The sequence below is a fragment of the Strix aluco genome, chromosome 2 (genome assembly GCF_031877795.1).
Source record: "Strix aluco isolate bStrAlu1 chromosome 2, bStrAlu1.hap1, whole genome shotgun sequence".
Classification (NCBI taxonomy): domain Eukaryota; kingdom Metazoa; phylum Chordata; class Aves; order Strigiformes; family Strigidae; genus Strix; species Strix aluco.
The window spans coordinates 107,520,829-107,541,762 of NC_133932.1; the positions used below are offsets into that span (position 1 = coordinate 107,520,829).

The 20,934-nt window shown below is 46.9% G+C and overlaps 1 protein-coding gene across 6 annotated transcripts in view; it reads right to left on the bottom strand.

Annotated features, from left to right (window-relative positions):
• Window positions 1–7,741: 7,741 nt before the first annotated feature.
• CAB39L (calcium binding protein 39 like) overlaps window positions 7,742–20,934 on the bottom strand; it is a 67,401-nt gene continuing 54,208 nt past the window's right edge. For all 6 annotated transcript variants that reach the window (XM_074815711.1, XM_074815714.1, XM_074815712.1 and 3 more), the window contains 4 exons: window positions 19,983–20,042; window positions 18,356–18,421; window positions 17,547–17,690; window positions 7,742–9,636 (listed from right to left, as the gene is read on the bottom strand). In XM_074815711.1, the coding sequence (XP_074671812.1) occupies window positions 9,457–9,636; window positions 17,547–17,690; window positions 18,356–18,421; window positions 19,983–20,042 (450 nt within the window). In that variant the 3' untranslated portion in view covers window positions 7,742–9,456. The remainder of the gene's footprint in view (window positions 9,637–17,546; window positions 17,691–18,355; window positions 18,422–19,982; window positions 20,043–20,934) is intronic.

A 20,934-nucleotide genomic window follows, 5' to 3' on the forward strand; every position in this document is an offset into this window, starting at 1 on the left:
GCTGTCCCTGCTCCCGCAGTCCCACCTGTTTGCTGACCTGCACCGCCTCCCTCTGCCCTGCCCGAAGAATTTGTCGCAACGTGAGACTGTGGCTCCCGCCAGCCCTCGCTGGCCCCGCGAGCACTAATGAGCGTTAATTTCCTCTTCCTCGGGAGAGGGAGACCCTCCTCGGGGGCACTGTGTGAGCGGCCACCTCCACAGCCTCTTTCTCAGTCGGAAGGTGGGTGAAGCTTTGACCGTCCAGCAGTAAAACTGGTCCCTGGTGCGCCCCCCGCCCTGTGCCCTGGCCGGCCCCCGGGGACACACAGAGGGTCTCGATTCGAAGTCGCGGCAGAGGGGGATCGCAGTGGTGAGCGGGGCTGGTGGGGATGAGGGGGAGCGATGTCGCCTGAAGGAGGTGATGCTGAAGGCCGGAGCCATCCACCCAGCTCTAGCCCGGGCACGGAGACTGCAGAGGCCATTAGCCAGCGGAGTGCGTTAGGGCTGGGCCTACAGTGTGATCTGCTGTTTAACTCCATCTGAAGGGAATCCACTCAACGCACTCCCAGACCGGCCCATGTCACAGAGCCACACGCAGTAAGTGGGGACAGACGGGAGATGCGTTTCAGAAGTTTTCCTGAACGGAAATGTCACTGTAGACACACAGCAGCAGTGGGACACAGTCAGCCCGGCTGGAGTGGGACAGGCTTCCCAGAGCCATGGTTAATGCAGAGCTACTCTGAAAGGCCTTGCAGTCCTCTAACTAGATATTTTTGTTTCAGTCATTCTGCCTGTGAACCTTCAAATATCTGTTTGGCTTTAATTTGTTAGATCCGGTAAGTGACATATTGCTTGGAGACTAGAAAAGCAAAGGTGGCAGATGGTGCGTGCCGATTTCTAATAAATCTGGATTACCACATCATTAATGAAGATGGCCACGGTGCCATGTACACAGAGCTGAACCCCATTCTGCACAGAAAGGTAACTGCAGAGAACTGTTGTCAAACACTTGCTGATCTTCCTTGGGATCCTGCTGTTTGCCCAGACCTGCATAGCTATCTGCTCATATGCCAGTTTTGTGTGCTGCATATATATTGTCCTGGTTTTGGCTGGACTAAAGTTAATTTTCTTCCTAGTAGCTGGTGTAGTGCTGGGTACTGTCCTCGGGGATTGGCTGGGCATTGGGCAGCGGGTGTGAGCAATGGTAGCGTGCAGCACTTGTTTTGTACATTCTGGTAGTAGTAGCAGTTGTTTCCCGTCCTTTTCTGTCCTATTAAACTCTTTATCTCAACACACGAGTTTCACTTTTCCACTGGAGGGGGACAGTGAGCGAGCAGCTGTGCGGTGTTTAGTTGCCGGCTGGGGTTAAACCACGACAGTACAGACAGGCGACACCTAGGCTTAAGCATTTTCAGACACCGGGCAGAAAGTGCCGCTTGGTGTTTCGCAGTTTAGTTCCCTCTTTGATGGGAAAGGGGCTGCGAGCACAAGGCAGCTTCCACTGGAGCCCACCTCCTCCTGATGACGCGCTGGGTACAAGTAGGGCCCAGAAAGGGCCTGTTCCCTTCATGACAGCCCAAAACAGTCTCTTGAAACTCAGGGCGCTGACGTGCCTCGGTGGCGTGCGCTGCTGGTGGCCGGCAGAGCCCAAGCCCCGGGGCGAGCAGGCGGAGGTCAGCCCCGCAAAACCTTCGGTGCGGGGGATGGGGGGCGGAAGAGCTGCTGCGCTGGTTCTGTGCCCGGCTTAACGAGGCCGAGACGGCTCCTGTTTGGCTCCCTAGCTCTAAACCGGGCCTATTTAGCCCCAGCTGCGGTAAAACCGGCTCCCGCTCCCCAGCGGCAGTAATTCAGGGTGCAGGGCTGCGGCGTAGCCGTGCGGGGGGGCTCTTCGCAGGGAAACCGGCCCCGGCGAGGCGCTCCGGGGCGAGGGACCGCCCGGGGCCGGGCTCCCGCCTCCGCCCGCGGCTGCTCGGCCCCTGCGGCGGCCCGGAGCCGGTGTCTGTAGGTCTGTCTACCACAGCAGGGCTGTGTTTTGCCACGAATATTGCAACAAGCACCCAGAGAATCCTGCTCCCGCGGGTGTGCTGATGCTCGTTGTAAGTGCCAGAACACTTGAGACAGCTCAAAAACTCATAAATAGAGGGGAAAAAAAAATGGGGCTGAGGTGACTGTCATGTAGGTAAAGGGCGTCGCTTGACTGGTAACAGCACAGGCTGAACCGTGTCTGGGCTAGGAACGGGCATGCAGAGGAAAGCGCTGAGCACGGCTTTTTCCCTGGGGTATTTTGCAGTGTGACATTTATCTTCTGCACTCCAAGTCATCATCTGTTTGTACCTGAAATGTTCCACTTGGCTTTTCCGAGGAGCCAGGCTCTGCCCCAGCGCCGGGTGGCTTCCTGAAGCTGCAGGACCTCTGTGCCTTCTCACTGCTGCTGAAGGGATGGGGTCTGTTCCAGCTTTAACGTCGATGGTACGTCTGCAACGTGTTATCCGCTGGCACTAGGGAGGTGTATTAACAACAACAAAGCCTTTGCAATCTGCCCGTGTTTTTTTTCTCCTCCTTCGCCTTCATTGCTCAACCCTACTGTGGCTCTGGTGAGATCACCTTACTGCTTTGCCAGTAAATTTTCTCCCCCAGGGCAGCTAAATTTCTAAAATTTCTAACTTGGAGGAAAAATAAGGGATTGAAGAAGCCTGGGGAGACCATGAAGCATTTCAACAATAACCTTAGCAAGAGCCAGGCCCTAGGGACATGTCATACAAATCCCAGCATAGACACATTTCCCACCCCCCACCCCCCCCCTTCCCCAATATTTCAGAAATGCCTGAAAGATATATGCAAGATAGTATGAATGCCAGTACATTCACCTGCGGTTAGTCTTTCATTCCTATTGTGGGGCAAGACAGATTTAGCTAGAGAAAACAAAAACCAGTAGAAGCAGAGGAGCTTTGCTGCATGGCTAGAAGTGGAATTTATTAGCAGGAGAGCTGGGTCTTTTGATGGAATGAACATATGTCTCTCCTTGCTTTGCAATGCTTGCCATCCCCTGGGACATGCTGCTGTCTTGCCTGCCAGTCAGCCTGTCCCCAGTGTCACTTTCCTTTGAGCCTCTGACAGGAAGCATGAGCCACTGCTGTCAGCCCACAGCGAGAACCTGCTGTATCCCGTGAGCTAATTGTGGCTCTGCCCTTGACACTCCTTGGGGTACAAGGCGAGTCCATCTGTGAATATCATTTTTCCCCCACACCCAGCTTTAAAACAGGGAGGAGGTGCCATTCTCCACTTCCCCCGTGGGAGTTTGTGAGACCTGCTCCCTGCAGGCTCCTGCTTGTCCTACGCACACAGAGCCCCTTGGGCATCTGACCATCTGCCTGAGCAAATGATGGGTTTGTTTGCTCCCTGCTAGTTGCCGGGGCAGGGCTGTGCCTGGGTGTGCCGCCTGCTGAAAAGCGAACCCTGACTGCATGTTTGCACAAAGCTATGAACAGATGCAACGGGCTCTGCTCTGACAAGGGTATTTTTAAATCCGCTCCAAACCCTCATCAAGCCAGCTGTTCTCCAAGGAGTTGAAGGGCATTGCCAAAGCTGTGTGTTAGTAGAGGTGATGTACCCAGCAATGTGGAAATAAAGGGCTTCTGTTCATAAGAGTTGAGCAAGGCACCTCATGGCCCCAAAGACGTGGTCCTGCCTTCAGAAGAAATACCTCCATCCATTAGCAGACTGGCAGCTCTCCCAAGGAGAGCTGCACTGGGGAGTTGGGTGGGTTTTGTTTAACTACAAGGAGCTGCGCTATGGTGCCATGACTGGGCTGGCACCTGTCGTGCAGCCAAAAAACTGTTATACCTGTCACCTCGGTGGTCAGGTGCTTGTTGTGTCCAACTACTTGTAAAACCTCAACATGCTGGAGGTGCCTGCTGGCACAGCGTGACAGTTAAAACACACACGTTACACGTTTGGCCATGGCACAATGAGGCTTCGTTCCCAAATCTGCACTTGGGGGAGAGGATCTGAAGAAAAGCGCACACCATCCCATAGCCCTGTGAGCATCACTATGAAGGAGCAAGCCAGGCACACCAAGGGAGGGAGGAGGTGAGGTGGCATGGGGCACACACTGGGCCATACCTCACATGCTGCACCGCAGCAGATATCTGCAGTCTCACAGATGGCCAGGGCAGTGCGATGCTTTCCTGGAGCTTATAAAGGTCAGTAGCAAAGTCCTCCCAGCTGTTCCCAGTGCCATACGGTGATGAAAAACAGCCACTGGGCCCTTGTAGCAACGGCGAATTACAGCATTCGGCTGCACGAGGCAAGGCAGACGGCTGTCTCACAGGGTGTACCGGGACACCCCCTGACCCATCCCCAGCACACCAGTCAATAGTAAGCCAGCTAGGTGTGGGTGTTGGGGCGGGGCAGTCCCCTCCCCACAGCGGCACAGCTGGGCATGGCCACGGCTTGGCCAGAGCCGAGCTGGCGCTGCACCCGAGGCACAGGCTTTCCTCATGCTGCGACACAGCCTGAGGTGGAAAAGCTTATTTTTACTGTGGCTTTGCAAAGCCACTCATGCCCGGTGCCATAGGAAAGGGGTTGTTTGTTTGATTTTTTTCTCCTCCTTTCACATTCCTGGAAAGAGGGGCCAGCTCGAGGCAGGCGCTGTGGAGCAGGACCATGAGTCAGGAGGGCTGGGCTCGCCGCCCGCCTCTCCCTGGGGCTCTCGGGGGAGCTGGGCCAAAGTCACAGCCCTGTGAGATGGTTGGCTTACAGCGGAACCATACGGCCAGAACTGCTAACCTTGTCCTGGGTTTTCCCTCAGCCTTGTCCCATGCTGCCTGCCCAGCACCCACCATGCTGAGAGCTGGCTTGGACCGTTGCTACCTTGTGGCCTCACGCACCGCAGGCTGAGAGATTCCATCCTTTGCTGGAGTCTGGGCTCCCCTTCGGCATGGGCTGGGGTGGCAGGGGCTTTGGCTCCTTCTCTTCCCCAGGCCACAGCAGCTCTCACCGGCGGGATTGCCTCTCTCGCTATGGGGTTGGACCTCCCACTAGAGGCTCTGGGACACCTCTTGCCCAGCCTTAACTACTTGTGCTGCTCCACTTGGTGCGTGTGTATGGAATACATGTGCAAGGGGGCCTGAGCAAGTAACTCCACAGCTCACTGGGCTTGTCACTCAGTGGGAGAGGAGCCCTGGATTTGCTCTGAACAGGTAGAAAGACTGGCTGAGCTCTCTCTTAAGGTGCTGTCTGGAAGGGGGAACATGTCAGTTACTGAGAGTGGGCCTGCATTTAGGCCAAAAACTGAGGTCAGCCAGCAGCCCCAGGACTTGGGGTCCAGCAGGGAAGGCTGCATTCCTCACCGGGGATCAGTGAGTGCTGGGTGGCTCCTGCTCAGACCCCAGAAGCACTGCAGCCCAGCAGAATTTCTGCCAGCTATCTGCTCTGACAGGAAAGCAGCTGGCCACTTTAGATTCATCAGTGTAAGACCTATGAAACAGGCTTTCATTGCTTGGCAGTAAATGCAACAAATCCTTATGGTCTACATAATCCCTCAGTTGCTTGATGCTGTTCAGCTGCAGACAGAGTGTACAAGTCCAGTGGGTGATGCTCAAGGCAAACACAGAGTGGGCTCCATGCAGGGAAGTGGCAGGTGCCAAAATGAAAGTCCAAAACCGGTAGAAGACCATGGAAACCTACATTTTTATGCAAGAGTGTTTAGTCAAGAAGGGGGAGAGCTAGGTATAAATTCCCTTTCATGTCACAGAGACCAAAACTCATATCCCCTCTGCCTCATAACAGCCTTTACCGCCAGGCATAAGGTGTTCTGCAGGAAGATGCTTCCAGCCAAAATGTTGAAGTGCTTCTGCTTCAGACAGAAAAATGAAGCATTTGTTGGCCCAGAGAAAAAACCTCTCTACTGACCAAACATCACTGCACCCTTTGGAAAGAGGCCTGGGTTCTCTTAGCGCCGCTCCAATTTCATAGACAAGAGCAAAGGACACACTAGAGAACAAATGGGATCCAGATCTCCTCTCCCTCATGCAAGTGCTTTTGTCATTAGATTACAAGGGCCAAGTCATTCTTTCCTTCCCATCTGATCGTGTCGCCAGAGCATGCAGATTAAGAGGCTCAGGCGCTGTTAACGCCCACATTTCTTGAAGGCCAGAGTCCTGCATCCTCCCCTGGGTTCACACCTGCTGGCGTACATGCCATTGCAGACAGGGGAAGCTGTTGCTGCTTCCAATCACATTTTTCTGATTTCAGCACAAGCTGCCCAAATCCCAGGACAGAAGCTTATGGTTCAAAGATTCCTGGCACTCTGCTGTATCAAATAAGGTTTTATGTGCAGGATCGTACATTGCATGTTGGCAGAGATTCATTTGTACGATCCAAACCCCCCTGAATGCTGGGTGGGGATTGGAATGGAGAGGCTGCAGTCCAAGCATCTTCCAGCTTCTTTCTTCCTCCAACTTCTTTCTCTCTCCAGACTACAATCTTCTTCCCTGTCCTCACTCTGATGAACTGTGTCCTGCATTCACACAGCTCCCCCAGGTATTAATTTCAGAGAAATTGTGAGTTCCTGGTGGGAGCAGTCGCTTAGGCAGAAGAACCACCTTGATTGAATGCACCAAAGGAAACTGGGGAGTTCTATCGTTATTTCAAAGTTGCATTAGAAAATACCTCATTTTCATTTAATTAGGAATGTGTCCCCAACTGCTGTGAAATATTATTATGGTGCTTAATTTCATCTTCACCGTTTGTTTTGTTTTTTCTTTTTTCAGAGAGCTAAGCAAGTCAAGCTTGGGGAAGACCTGATTACTTTGAAGCATGTTGGCAATATCTACTTCAGGACCAGCTTCTTTTATGATAAGCTGCCAGGGGCCTGGCACAAGTAATTTCACTGTAAAACCTCTCCTTTTTTCGCCCTCTTTCTCGCAGACACACATGCACACAGACCCCTTTTTCACAAGCCCCCCCCCCCACTTACTCGTGCAGTCTGATGCATGCGCGCCCTGGGAAAGGCTGCAGGGATGGGGCCCATGGCTCGGGTGCCCGTTGGTCCACCACATCGCTGCCTACGCAAACACCGGCGTGTGGGTGTAACCTCGCTCCTCATATTACAGCCAGGTTTTGACGCCTTGGAGCGTTCTTCTGTGTCCAGACCACGCGGACAAGAGCAGCTCACAGCGCTGACCACCCTCGCAGATGCGCCAGGCACCCCTGCATGGGTTGCCCTCACGTTGTCACGGGCAGGCATACCCCAGCAGTACACCGTTAGACACTTTTTCCGAGCGCGGGCTGGGAGCCCGATGTTCTCATGTGACTCCAGAGGCTGAGGCAATGGACACATGTCTCTGTGTTAATCCAGCCCTGGAGACCGGCCCCACCCCAGGAGCTCAGAGCGCAGCCGAGCGCCCTTCAGTTTCAGGCTCCAAATCTCAGATGACTTAAATGATCAGCTCTGAGGACTGCGAATCTAGAGCCAGTCCTTTATCGACCCACAAGCTACCACTGATGGTGAGCACTACCCACGGGGCTGGGGGAGACGATCGCAGTCAGGCTAAGCTGGCCTGCAGCCTGGGTTGCCAGGCCCCGTGCCAGCCAGGGCTGCAGATGCGATGCTTGCGGAGTGCATTAGCTCTGAAGAAAGTGCTCAAGCTCCCTCTCTCTCTCCATCTGTTGAAACTGGTTGGCAAAGGAGAGAAAGAATTTAGCACTGCGCAGAGTCTGGCTATCCAGAAAGGCAAGAGGAAAAAACCAGAGATAGAAATAAAGGGTGGTCAGTAACCATGCCTTTAATAGCTTGTAAATATTTATTTTTAATTCCAGGCAACTAAGATGTACATTTGTTGTGTATATTTGACATCTGAAAAAAACCACGAGTCCACAATCTGTTCCATTTCATCCCTTTTCTAAAGCACATAAATTAAAGTATCAGTCACCCCAATATACAACAGTTTTATGAAGGAAAAAGTCTTGTTCTGTTTTTACAATTCAGTGTCACCTTTTTATCCGAAGCATTAGCTAGAGTTTTAGCTAGATAACTGCCTTACAACAAATAGGAAAACTCAGAACTTAGGCTGTCCAGAAAAATTCAAGAAATTTCCACTCCTTGCTCTCAAACTCCACTTCCTAATAAAGCATCAAAGTAACATTTTCATTTCCCACTAGAAAACAAAAGACCCCAAAAACCTCTTCAAACACACCTGGGAAACACTGTTTGGACCACAGAGCTTATATAAACTTAAAACATTAACAGTGCAATGATTTCCCCGTCTACAACTTCAATGCAGAACCTGAATTCACATCAGGATGAACAAGGATAGAAAACGCCAGGCCTTTGGAGCCTGGGGCTGCTTAAATGGCCTCCCACACTTGATTTAGGTATCCGATACACACTCTAAGGTCTGAGAGCTCCTGCAGACTCGGGGACCCCAGGCCACTCAGCAGTTCAGGCTGAGGCCATTTCAGCGTCCCCTTGCTGAACTCGGCTCAACCCCACCTCACGCAGCCGGGATTTGAATCTGGATGGGAAGATACTGAGCACCCTCCTCTCGCACTGGTGCTGGGGCTCAGCGCTTGGCATGATTCAGCCACGTAGCTCCAGCCACCACCCAATATCATTCCCACTGAAACTGACGACAGACTTCTTGCTGATTTAGTAGGTGCCGGCTCACTTTATTAGCAATACAGCAGGGGCCTTGACGGAGGAGGGTTGCTCTTGCCTTCTTCCCATCTGGTGGGTACATGGGCACTGCATACCTGGGGCTGCTCCTCATCAGTCTGCTTGGGAGCTGGTGGGAACAGCCTGTGCTCTAGCCCAAGGTAGATCATGTACAGGAAAATGGGAGGCAGGCACAAACAGCTCATCTGGCTGATGTCTTCATCTGTTCCCTAGCACTGAATAGAAAACCTCTGATCTAGGGGAAAAGAAAACTTAAAGATGAAAGAACTCAAAAATAAAGCAAAAACGTGACCTTTACTGCGTTTTCATCTCTCACTGTTTTGACTAAAGAACCCAATCTATAAGTGCAGCTAACTCCAGAGACGAGTATACTCTTTCACAGTCTTGTGTGTGTGCAGCGCTAGAACAAAGTCACAACTACAGGTGCAAAGGGACAACGTTACAGTCCTCAGAAGACCTACTCTGTGCACTCACCAACAGCTTGAGTTTGCTGATAAAGTTAAGCAAAGAGGTTCATTCTTCTTGAGCACAAACGAAAATCTGTCAAACCAGCTTCTATTACAGAGAGATTCTAAACTGACATAAATAATTATGGTCTTGATTAAAAATAATATATTATTCTCAATTTTTGGTTTTTTAGTTTTCATGAAAAACCCCTATACTCTTGACATCTAGGAACAAAGACAAAATAAAAACCAGGCACTTGCTGTGCCTTCTCAAGCACTATTGTGGTGTTTAAGGGACGCAGAGGAACTTAACAAATGAGATTAATGCCTACAGTGGAAAACGAGACGAGTTCTTCATGCCGTTGGTTTTTTCAAGTCTCGGATTTGCTTGATCAGGTAGTTCTTCTCATCAGTGAATTGTTCGTCATCCATCCTCTCTTTCTGGAAATTGCTCAGAAACTCAATTAGCTTGGGTTGGTTTTTCAACAGGATCTCCACAATAGGCTGTGTTTTGTTTGGACTGGCCACAAAAACCTAACATGCAAACAAACCCAGGCACAGCGGGACGGGGCGGGGGGGGGCGGGGGGGGAGAGAGAGAGAGAGAGAGAGAGAGAGAGAGATGAACATCAGTCACAATATCGCCGTAAGTTATTTTCTAACAAGTCAGCTGAAGGCTGGCAGGCAGATACTCTGCTGCTACACACCTTGTCCCAAGGCGCAGAGAGAGGAGTTACAGACATGTCGGTTCAACAGCAAACTGAAGCAAAGTTATGCTTGCATGTGATATCGCTTCCCTTTAATTTTGCCCTTTGTTGATAAAGCGTTTGATTGCAAACCAAGCTGTTGAGAGTGGGCTATCAATTCTCAGCCTCTTCCACATGCAAGACTTAAATACACAGCAATTAATTATCAAGAGAACGGAAAAGCTTTGTGTCAGTATTGATACCATTTCCATACTAAACCAGGCCTAAAATTAGACTTGCCAGCTTTGTTTTGATTTGGAAAAATATGTCAGAGGCTCCACTTCCCCCTGCGTAATCCATTCATGGGAGCGTGGAAATTTCCAGGAGCAGGAGCGCCGTGGTGCGCCCGACGCTGCCCTGGCCGAGCAGAGCAGGAGGGCAACGCAGGGAGGTGACGTGACATGCAGATACTCACCTGGCACAGCCAGCCCAGTGCTGTGGCCTTACTGGTCTTCTCAAATAGTAATTTTCAAGAATAAACCTAGCCGTGCTCTGATTTTTCCTCCTGCAAAGCCTAAAGTCACAGAGTTTTCCAGCTCTCAGCACAACCTCCTACTCCGCAACACTGTTTCTTTAATGTTTTCTTGGAAACTTAAGGCTGGTTGTAAAGGCCAGTGGTGACAAGCTCTTCCCAGGGACCTCAGGATACCACGGAGATGTGGGCTCTGCGGACATCAGTCACGGGGGGCAGACGGGGCGGGGGGCCGGCAGTGGGAACACACGCACAGCACAGCCCCGGCCACCCCGGGAGGAGCTCCCACATCTGGCTCACACCGAGGTTACCATGGCTGGTCAACAAAACAGCGCCCGAGCACTTGTGCAACAACATAAATAACTTGAGTTATTCTCTACCCGACGAGAAGAAATTAAGGATGGACAGGACTGGAAAACGTCCAGTTTCTCTACAAGCCTGTTCAAACCAGAATGAAAACAAACATATGCTGACAGTACAGAATGGCATGTTGTCCGGCCAAGTGCAGGCGGCACCACCACTCACCCAGCCCCAGACCTTCTGCAGGTTCATTTATCTCCACTGAGATTGTGCCCACATGAAAACCTGGGCCACGTCCAGCTGCACAGGGACGTGCCATGCTACATGATGAGGAACATGCACACACTGTCCCGGGGGGCTGTGTTACAGCCCCTTGCCCCCAGAAACAACACCTGGTAAAGCCTGGGAGAGGATTCAGACCGGACCCATCGCTAGGCTTTGTACGTCCCAGTTACGGGATTTTATACAAGTGGTGTGGAAAATGCCACGTGTGAGGAATGTGTGGAAGGAATGGGGCTCAGCACAGATCAACAGTGTCACACTAAGTACTTCTGCCCAGACAGGGAGGTAAGACTGTTTTTTTTCTTCCATAAAGGTGAGGCAAAGAACCTACTCTTAAACTCCAGCATCCTGATGCCCTAAGAGTCCTAATCCCTGCCTATGCTTTTTTTCTCCTCTGGACCCCTCCTCCTCAGGTAGCTCCTAGGAGTCCCTGCTTCAAGGTACTTTTCCCTCTGGGTAAAGAGCTGCAACCTCTGCCATGCTGGGTGAACGCTCCCTGGTCCCAAGTCTTTTACAAAGTTTTCCTTGATCTAGTGGCCAGGCATGGTCCCTGTGACAGTAAAACATCTACAGTTATTTATGTCTTCTTTGCACAGGCCTCCATGTCACCTTTCTCTGAATACCTTGAGCTATAATCTCAAATAATTTCTTTTTATGCCTACCTGCCACCTAAAACTTCTCAAGAGTAGCACCAACAGCCCCAACTCTCAAGGATCCCTTCAAGGCAGCCACTCTAAAATAACAGCTTTCCTGTGAGAGGTTCCCAAGCACTCAAAGTGCAACATCTTACCAGGGATGCATCTGTTAGTGGGTCGGACAGCCACTTCACAGCTCTCACTGCACTTAATGGACTGTCAACAGCTGGTTGTTCCATCACTGCCTGCAGTATCTGAAAGCAATATCCCTTCTCTTGCAAATAAATTCGATACGCTGCTATTGATGCATCAGTTCCCCATATGAGAAAAATAAAAGCTTTGGGGATGTAAATCACTACTGAATGTACTTTACAGCTTTCCAGTTTGTGCCTTATCCAAGGAATATGAACCCTGAAATCTTGTGGGTACAAATGTTTGGCTCTGGCTGAGACTGTGGCAGTTCACGGTCTCAGCTCAAGCAGCCCCACGATGCAGCTCCCCATGTGCTGACCTACAGCAGGTCACCACACTGATGGAGGTGGGATTCTTCAAGGATGTGTACTGTGATAAGTTCCAGGTCATCTGGACAAGCTTTCTTTGAGAAAAGCAGTACGTAAACCCATGGGCAGGGATGAGGAAAGTAACCATTACAGATCTTCATTAAAAGTTTTTAATTTTGGAGTTCAGTTCCCCCTTTGTGACCAGGAGAAGACAACCATCAAGTACACTGTCAGGACCCACATTTTCAGAAATAATCTGATTACAGGGCAAATGGGATCTGTTAAAGTAGTGTTGAACATCTTCCTTCAATGAATATTAAGCCTCCTTACAAAGGTAGGTGAAGGCTGACTCTCAAAATGAAGAAATCTAAATCACTTCTTGTAAAAGCTATCTGGTCTGCAAACAGACCCAGAAGGTTTCAGTGGTAAACCTAGTAAATACCAGCATTTCATAATGGTCCTACAACTGGTATTATCATAGCAGATAATTAAAGAACTTAGTTTAATAGAAGACATCACATCCTGTTTATCTTCCTGCTTGATTATTTATAGATTATATCTTCTCCTTGCAAAACTGTCAAACTGAACTTTCAAACAAAGATCATCTTGACTGCCAGTCTTGTTCAGTGTCAACAGGGACTCGTAAAGAGAGAATGTTAAAGGACCAGAGAATTCCTGAAATGTTATTCAATACTTTGGCTAAGCAAACAGAATCAGTTCTGCCAGTATCAACTAATCAGCTTCACAAAGCCCAGGATTAGGACCACCATAAGACTTTACTTTTAAAAGAGCCCCCCACATTCAGAGTTCTATATTGACACGGAGGAGGAGATAAACCCCTGAAAACATAAATCATTATTAACTCTGTCTGGAACATTTCTGCTAAAATGAAGTATAACTGAAGCTAAAACACTTCACAGACAATTTTAACCTATGGTTTTAATATGAAAAGTTACGTATTCTAGAGCACTTAAATCAGACATATGAGAGAGACAGAGACCAAAATAAAGAGAGTATTCATACTAAAATTCCAACTCTAAAAATAGCCATTTCAGCACAGTTCCATTTTGTGAATACTTGCCTGGAATGAAAATCAGCTCTGAAGCTACAAAAGTTGTCCAAAGTGGAACTATTTCTCTCTTCTCCATTAAAAGTCATACACTGTATTTCTTCAAACAAATACCAAAAGCACTTGATTAAAGAATCTGACCTTGTTTCCTTCGAACTAATAACTGGTCATCACCACCCTCTGGGACTACAACAGGACAAAAGCGAGTACAGAGGTTGGATACCCGGGATTGGGGATTTAAGATTTACTCTGGGGTCACGCACAATCTTACTGAGTCAGGAAACCACACAAAAGTGCCTTATGGTTCATGTTAGTTATAGCGCAATGCTTCGCCTAACACTTCTTGCCCTTTAAACTCTTCAGCTAAGAGACAGAGAGGACACATCCCCACAGACGTGGTTTCAGCTTCGTACCAAGAGGAAACTGTCAGTACAGTCAAATTATGTGAGCCCATTTGCAGAGCAAGCTGCAGGAGGTAGCTCTGTAGTGTCCATGAAGGAGAATGGAAAAATGAAACTAAGGTCACAAAACACAGTGTACCCATTCTATTTTTAGATTTAAACAGTTAAATATCTCTTGCTAAATGTCTGCTTAAGAACAAGAAAGTTGCATAATCCCAATTCACCGCTACAGGGTGTTTTCCTCAAAATAATCTAATTGTTTATGAGAAAACCAAGGGAGCCTTTATTTGTAAATGCATAAGGTCAAAGGAATACCTGCACCATGTTCTGAAAGCTTTGCTCTCTCCTACAGGCAAACTCAAAGCAGCCTCTACTAATAACTCTCAAATCCACCACAGGAGCTAGAGAGCCCTTCCCAACATTTGGTCCTCAAAGTGTGCATGCTCAAGACTGGGACCTCTCCACTGAAATCAATGCAGAGAAGGTGCCAATGCAGGTGACTCTCAAAGCCTACAGCTCTAGGTAACCCCATTGGATTATTTATGGATGAGGAGGAAAGGGGTGAGGTGTGTTAGCTTTTCCTAATGATTAAACAATGGCTGATCCTCATGCATACACGATGTCTGAGACATGCAGCTTTACAAAGCAGCTGCAGGCCTTTAGGATGGTGCCTCAAGGCAGAAGCTTCATTTTGCTCAGGCAAAAGGAAGAGAAGGAGCTGGAGCTAGGAGGAAGATCAAGCACCTCCCCAGTGGAGAAAGGGAGGAGACACTGCATGTGGGCATTCTGGTTGTCTTCATTTTCCCACCCAAAGCACCCTGGATGAGTGAAAAGTTCTCAGAGCTTGAAGGGGTACAGTCGTGGTTTAATCCCAGCCAGCAACTAAGCAGCACACAGCTGCTTGCTCACTCCCCCCCCTGGTGGAATGGGGGAGCAATTCAGAAGGGTAAAAGTAAGAAAAGTTGTGGGTTGAGATAAGAACAGTTTAATAATTGAAATAAAATATAATTATGATAATAATAATAATATAAAAATGTAATGGAAAGGAAAATAACAAAAAGAGAGAGAAATAAAACCCAAGAAAAACAAGCGATGCCAATGAAAAACAATTGCTCACCACCAGCCGATGACCAGGACCAGCAGTGGCCCCCCCAGCCTGCTTTCCCCCCAGTTGATATGCCGAGCATGTTGTCATATGGTCTGGAATATCCCTTCGGCCAGTTTGGGTCAGCTGTCCTGGCTGTGTCCCCTCACAGCTTCTTGTGCCCCCCAGCAGCCTCACTGGCAGGGCAGTATGAGAAGCTGAAAAGCCCTTGACTTAGTGTAAGTACTGCTCAGCAACAACTAAAACATCAGTGTGTTATCAACATTAGTCTTATCCTAAATCCAAACCACAGCGCTATACCAGCTACTAGGAAGAAAACTAACTCTGTCCCAGCCAAAACCAGGACAGGTACTGGCATTTTCAGCCACAAAATGTTCCTGCAAAATATTTTTGCACTAGAGGTGCTCATCATTTTAATCTCTATCTCACAGTTTTGAATCTTCAATAATTAGAAATTGCCTCAGGGAGGTAAGAGTCATATGCCTTTTTTTGGGTCAGCGGAGGCATGGGAGTGTTGGAATCTGCATGCTTACAAAACAAGCACTTTTTCATTTCAGCTGTGTCTAACTGGTGAAACATCTAAATCAGGTAATTTAAACCCAAATCTTTTGGCAGCTCAGACAGAGCAGCAAGTATCCACTTCTCAGCAGACCTTTGATTTCAAATCACTGTGGTTAGTCTACTGTAATTTCAACCAGGACTGCACAGATATTTTGCAAGCACAATTTAAAAATGCAGGCACAGTTTGAAATTTATGAGATTAAAAGCTGAGCATAAGATTCCTCTCGCAGTTACATTAGCATGGAATTATTACAGCTGACAGGAGAACTGGGCTGAGGGACACTAGCCCGGGAACAGGAGGCAGGGACACTGCAGAACAGGGCACAACCAGCCAGTAGTGTTTTCCCCCATTCTCTTAAATGTTTAAGGATTTCCTTCAGTCGTTGTCAAGAAGTTAGAATTCAATTTAAGAAGTGAAATCAGAGGAAAACAATCTTCTCTGACCCGCTCTACAAAGCTAATTCACAATGCAATTTTCCGTATCATACCCTATAACTACCCTGCCCACTGGGGAGAAGCTGAATGCTTCTACATCCAGCTAACCCAGATCCTCAGTGAGGACATAAGAGGGGAGTTCTGCTGCACCTCTAAAGTTACTCTAGTGTGCTACTGGTGGTTATAAAAGAGCAATTTCCAGCTGACCAGGTTCTGCTCTGAGTCTGCAATCTCTCCACAGTGGACCTCATGCGTGTGAGATAGCGTGAGGAATGCCATGGCACTACTTAAATGCTGCTGATGGGTACCACTGGAAAAACCCAACATCCCATGGAGGTTAGTGTCTGAGGACAGAGTTTGGCCCTTTGAACTGAAGAGTTACCACCGCGCACTATTTCTTTTGCTCAGCACCCCAAGGCCTCAGCATTATGTCCACATGGCAGCAATTGCAAGTGGTCAAGCAAGGCTGAGCCTACAGTATCTCCAACTATAACTGGAAATGGGATGCACATACTGGAAAAGGAAAGGGAGGGAGGAATGGGAAGGCAGAATGGGAGCAACAGCAATGCGTGACATGGTTGCACACTGGAATCCTTTCAAGTTATTCCAAATCCTTTAAAATGCCTCTTAAAATAAGCAAAATCAGCTGTTCCCAAGGCCTGGGCCGTGCCTGTCATTAATTCAGGAACAGCAATGCATGTGTTTCATACATAAAAATCTGGCATTTATTCACAGAGTGGCTAAGAGAACCCAATCCTCTGATCCCTTCCCTCCATAGGCATCTCAAAGGCTTCAAGTGTTTGGAGCCTGACTGCTCACTTATCTTGGAGCCACATACCTCCTGATAAGGAGGAAGAGTAGAAGTTACAGTGGTTCAGCTGACTATGGAGGAAGTCAGCAAGGGAACAGCTTACCAAGCTGCTTATTTCAGGAAGGGATTTTTTTTTTTTTTAATTCTCCTTGAAGCTTTTTTTTTTTTTTTGAAACGAAAAGCTTTTCGGAGAAGCTGCACATTCTCTAAACCTCCACACTGAAGATCTAAAAGCTTTTTTCCAAATCAGAAATGTTAGAAGTACAAAACTCAACAAGTCAACCTGAATTCGTGGAGGGTGATGTAACCTTTTTCCTATAGCATGCCTTTTGGTGTGATCTGGTATCTTTCTTAACCATCTCAGGGAAGGATACCCTTACAGGCTCAATATTCCTCTTCTGAAAATCATTAACAACTCTATTTACATAGTTTGAGATTAATGTGTTCATTACAAATTAAAGGTAGTTTTGCATAATAACAATCCAACTCGCCCTCTGTCCCAGAGCAGAGAACTTTTTTGATAGGAAAATGGTAAACTTTTCACTTATTAACATTACTCATCATGAAAGAAGGGACACTGGTTGGATCTGGCAATTGTTTTAAGACTGCATTAATGATCACTGCAAAAGGATGGAAGGATTAAACTCATTTCAAGCTCAGATTTACCAAATCTTTTTAATACCTTTAAAAAGCAGATTGTGTTCGCACTGATGCACAGAGACAGCTCCCTCTATTTGTAGTCTTAATGTAAAGTTTTAAGATTTTTTTTTTTTTAATTTTTACCCAGAATCACATGGTAAAATGACCTAAGAGTTGGGGGAAGGTACCCTGAATACTACCTAGAAGCTGTGTATTTTGTTACCTGTAGCGTCCACCTCATCACAACTTGACTGACCACCCTCAGCCCAAACCAAAACTGACGCTGCTTTAAATATCACCTGAGGAAGGCAAACAGAAATCAGAGGCTGAGCGATAGAAAGATTTTCAATTAAGACATTCTCCAATGCTGAAAGTGACTGCAAATCCCAACCTTTGCCTTAATTTTCTGGGCTTTCTCTTGCCCCTCTTGAAAGATACTTTTATGAGGAGAAGAGAAAGTCTGCCACCTCTACAGCTCATACTAGCTCACCTTGAACACGTGGAATGCTTCAAACTGAATGTTGGGGCTTTTATCTCGCAGCAAGTTCATCATCAGCTTTAGATTTTCTGGTTTGCTGATGTATTTTGTCATGATGGCAAAGTTGTGTCGGTCCAGAATCAATTCACCCAGCAGCTATAGACACAATTACAAAAAACCACAGTTTTTTCAGTTCACCACATTATTTTTGAATGCAAAGAAAGAAGCAACATATTTTAATGCTTGCTTAAGAGGTTCCAATATCACTACCTTTTAAAAAGAAAGTAACTAGACTTGTTATCATGCAGTGAATTACTTAACACCCAGTAATGCTCATCTTTTAAATACTTCAGAGAGGGATCCTACGTGGACTGGGTGTCGTAGGAGCTGGTGTGAGCCAGCTAGGACAGAAGCAAGCGTAGTGCAGCTGTCCCACAAAGACACCTTCATTTCATTCAGATGTTACATGAACACGCCCATCTGCAGGCCATGTCAGACTTGGTGCTGTGGCAGCAAGCAGCACCAGACAAACAGAGGCTTTCACGTTACTCTCAAGTTCATTTAACCTACGTTCTGTACAGATTTGAGGTCTGAGGAAAAATGATAGTGCTTGTTCCCTAGAAACAGTCCAGTGCTTCACCAGAGATCCAGGAAAGAAAAAACACAGCGAGGTCTTGTGCATTGTAAGAAAAACATCCCAAGCACTTATTTCTTTTCTATTAGAAAGTATGTGGCTGCTCTGTTGCCATACATGCATCTTGATATTCTGCATAACAGGGAGTTCAAATTTAGAAGGAAAGTGCTAAGAGACTTGACCTTACCTTCAAAGATTGTCTCTTTGTTACGTAATTCTCAGAATGAAGGAGTTTTTCATAATCCTCAAAGATCTAGAGTAACAAGAAAACACAAATGCATCTGGTTCATGTTCATCCTTCCTCCTCCCAGTCCTTCCCACCCCAGAGGAGCAGCAGAGGCCACAGCAGTGCCACCCTCTAACACTTCACTACAATGCCAGGCCCAGCTCTGATGGCTCTTTTTCTTGGCTGGTTATCATGCAGTTAATTAATGCCCAGGAACACTCCTCTTCCAAATACTGCAGAGAGGGATACCACATATGGACTGGATGTAACAGGAGCTGGTGTGAGCCAACTAGGACAGAAGTAAGCCAGTGCCTGTACAACCTTCTCTTACAGGAGGGTGAATCTGCTGCCAGGACACGTGGGTCCAGCACGTGACATCCACTCATTCATATCATAGTCATGACTTGCTGTGTGATTTAATACAATATCCCAAATTGGTGATGGTGCATCCCATAGTGGCGTATGCCAAAAGCTCCTTTTGTGAGGTGCCACCTCACCTTCCTTCAGCACCCTCACTTGTTACAGCCGTTTGCCCAACAAGGGTCACTAGGAGTTGAACACGTGCTGGCTTTTGCAGGATTGGGCCAAGGGAATCTTGTGGTCAAGAAGACTGAGAGAGAAGGCTACAATATGTTCAAACCATTTACCAAACAAAGAAAAAACCCCAACACTGCTGTCCAAGAATCATCTAAAAAAATGCTCACTTCCACAATTTATACTTAAAAAATTTAAATGTTAAATAAACATAGAATAGGGACTGTTCCAGTGCAGTACTTCAGGATTAAGAGAAGAGATTAGCAGAGACACTAATTTTGCTCCAGTTAAGCTGCATTTGTGACTCAGTGATAATAAATCTGATCTTTATTTAACCTTCTTGGTAACTCTAGAATGAAAGAAATAGTCTTCGGCCTTTTCACTTTGGCAATGAAATAAAGAATACCTCACGAGAACATAACCTGTAGTCTAATTCCATGATTCATATCAGTCCAATTTTAGTTGATTCCAATGGAATTTTTCTGACCCACATTTGGTTCAAAACCAAGCCAAAAAATCAAAGTGAAAAATGGCAGAAAACCAAGGGACTAATTGCCTTTGGATGGTAAGAGGAATACTTACACCTCAGTCCCCCATTTAGGTACATGTAATTCCCAGTAATGCTAAAACTTCTTCCAGTAACTCTTCTCCTCTGTCCCAAAGTATTCTAAATAACACCAGTATGGCCCTATTGGTGCTGGGATACCACATAACTGTTTAAAAATGTGCACTTTTTTTCCCATGATCTATTGACATACAAAGTTTACAGGTCCATTCACATATGAGGAGATACGATGCATGCAGAGAGGAATAAAACTTGCTTTTAAACTACGAGTGCTCCTGAAACCTTGGTGCATGTCCCCATGTGTGTGCAGAGGGGGTACCTGTATTTCAAATGCCATGCGAGGATTCTGCTTTAGTAAGAGCAGTGTTTAGTTTTGCAGTCCTGTGTGACTATTTTATGTGGAGCATGAAATCCTCTGCTATTGAAAGTGTACTTTTTCCAGCTAAGCACTAACAGATTTAGAATAATTCTTCTAGCATTTATACTTACTACATCATAATTTTGTTCCAGAAATTCTGCTACCAATAATTTGTGTCGTGTTAACAGGTCCTGGGGAAGAACAGAGAAAGGTTACCTGAGAGACCGTGCTCATTTGATTGTCCCTTGTTTCTCAAATGTATTTTACCAGGTCATCTTTTAGAAGGTATTTACAACATGATTTCTATAGACAGAAAGCATTTAAAGACAATACTGTGTTTAGTAGGATTTTAAAGAGAACCCAGTTAATGATAACAGAATCAATATAAAACTATTCTAACACTCTCTTCATATTCCTTTTCCCTTCTACCTTTTCTTGTGGTCATCAGTCATAGTGCACAGTACTTACAGTAAACTGGGGTAGGGGAAAGGAAGAAAGTAAATTAACCCTTTATGGAAGGATCAGCTGTACTCTCAAAGCCAGAAGTGATCTACATGCTGCTCCATAGTTGAAAATTATGCTAAACTGGATCGACTGCTATTGCTCATCTCCAAGAATACAAGAATGACTCAAATTCAACCATTTATTTATTGTAATAGATATATATATATATACACACATTTATTTATTTAAAGCCTAAAAGTTAGGCACCAATCTAAGCTAGTCATCCAGGCTCCCTCCGCAGAAGGGGGTCTCAGGTAGGTGGGATGAATCCCTTCTGCAGCTCTTTTTCTGCCCAAGGTGGGCTTACTGACATAGGCACAGCAGACCTTTTAGACAGCTGGATGGGCTGTCTCCCATGCTAAAAGGCCAACTAATTAAAATTTAAATTAAAGCAACCTCTCCCACAGAATGGGAATGCTGGTGCTCAGCAACAGAGATGCAAATATTCAGCTCCAGAAGAGATCAAGTCTCTTTACTGGATGAATAGCTATGAAATGAAGTGTCCAGTTTGAGGCATTTAAGTTTAATTTTTATCTTATTGCCTCTTTTAAAACATAACACTGATCACAATAAATGCCT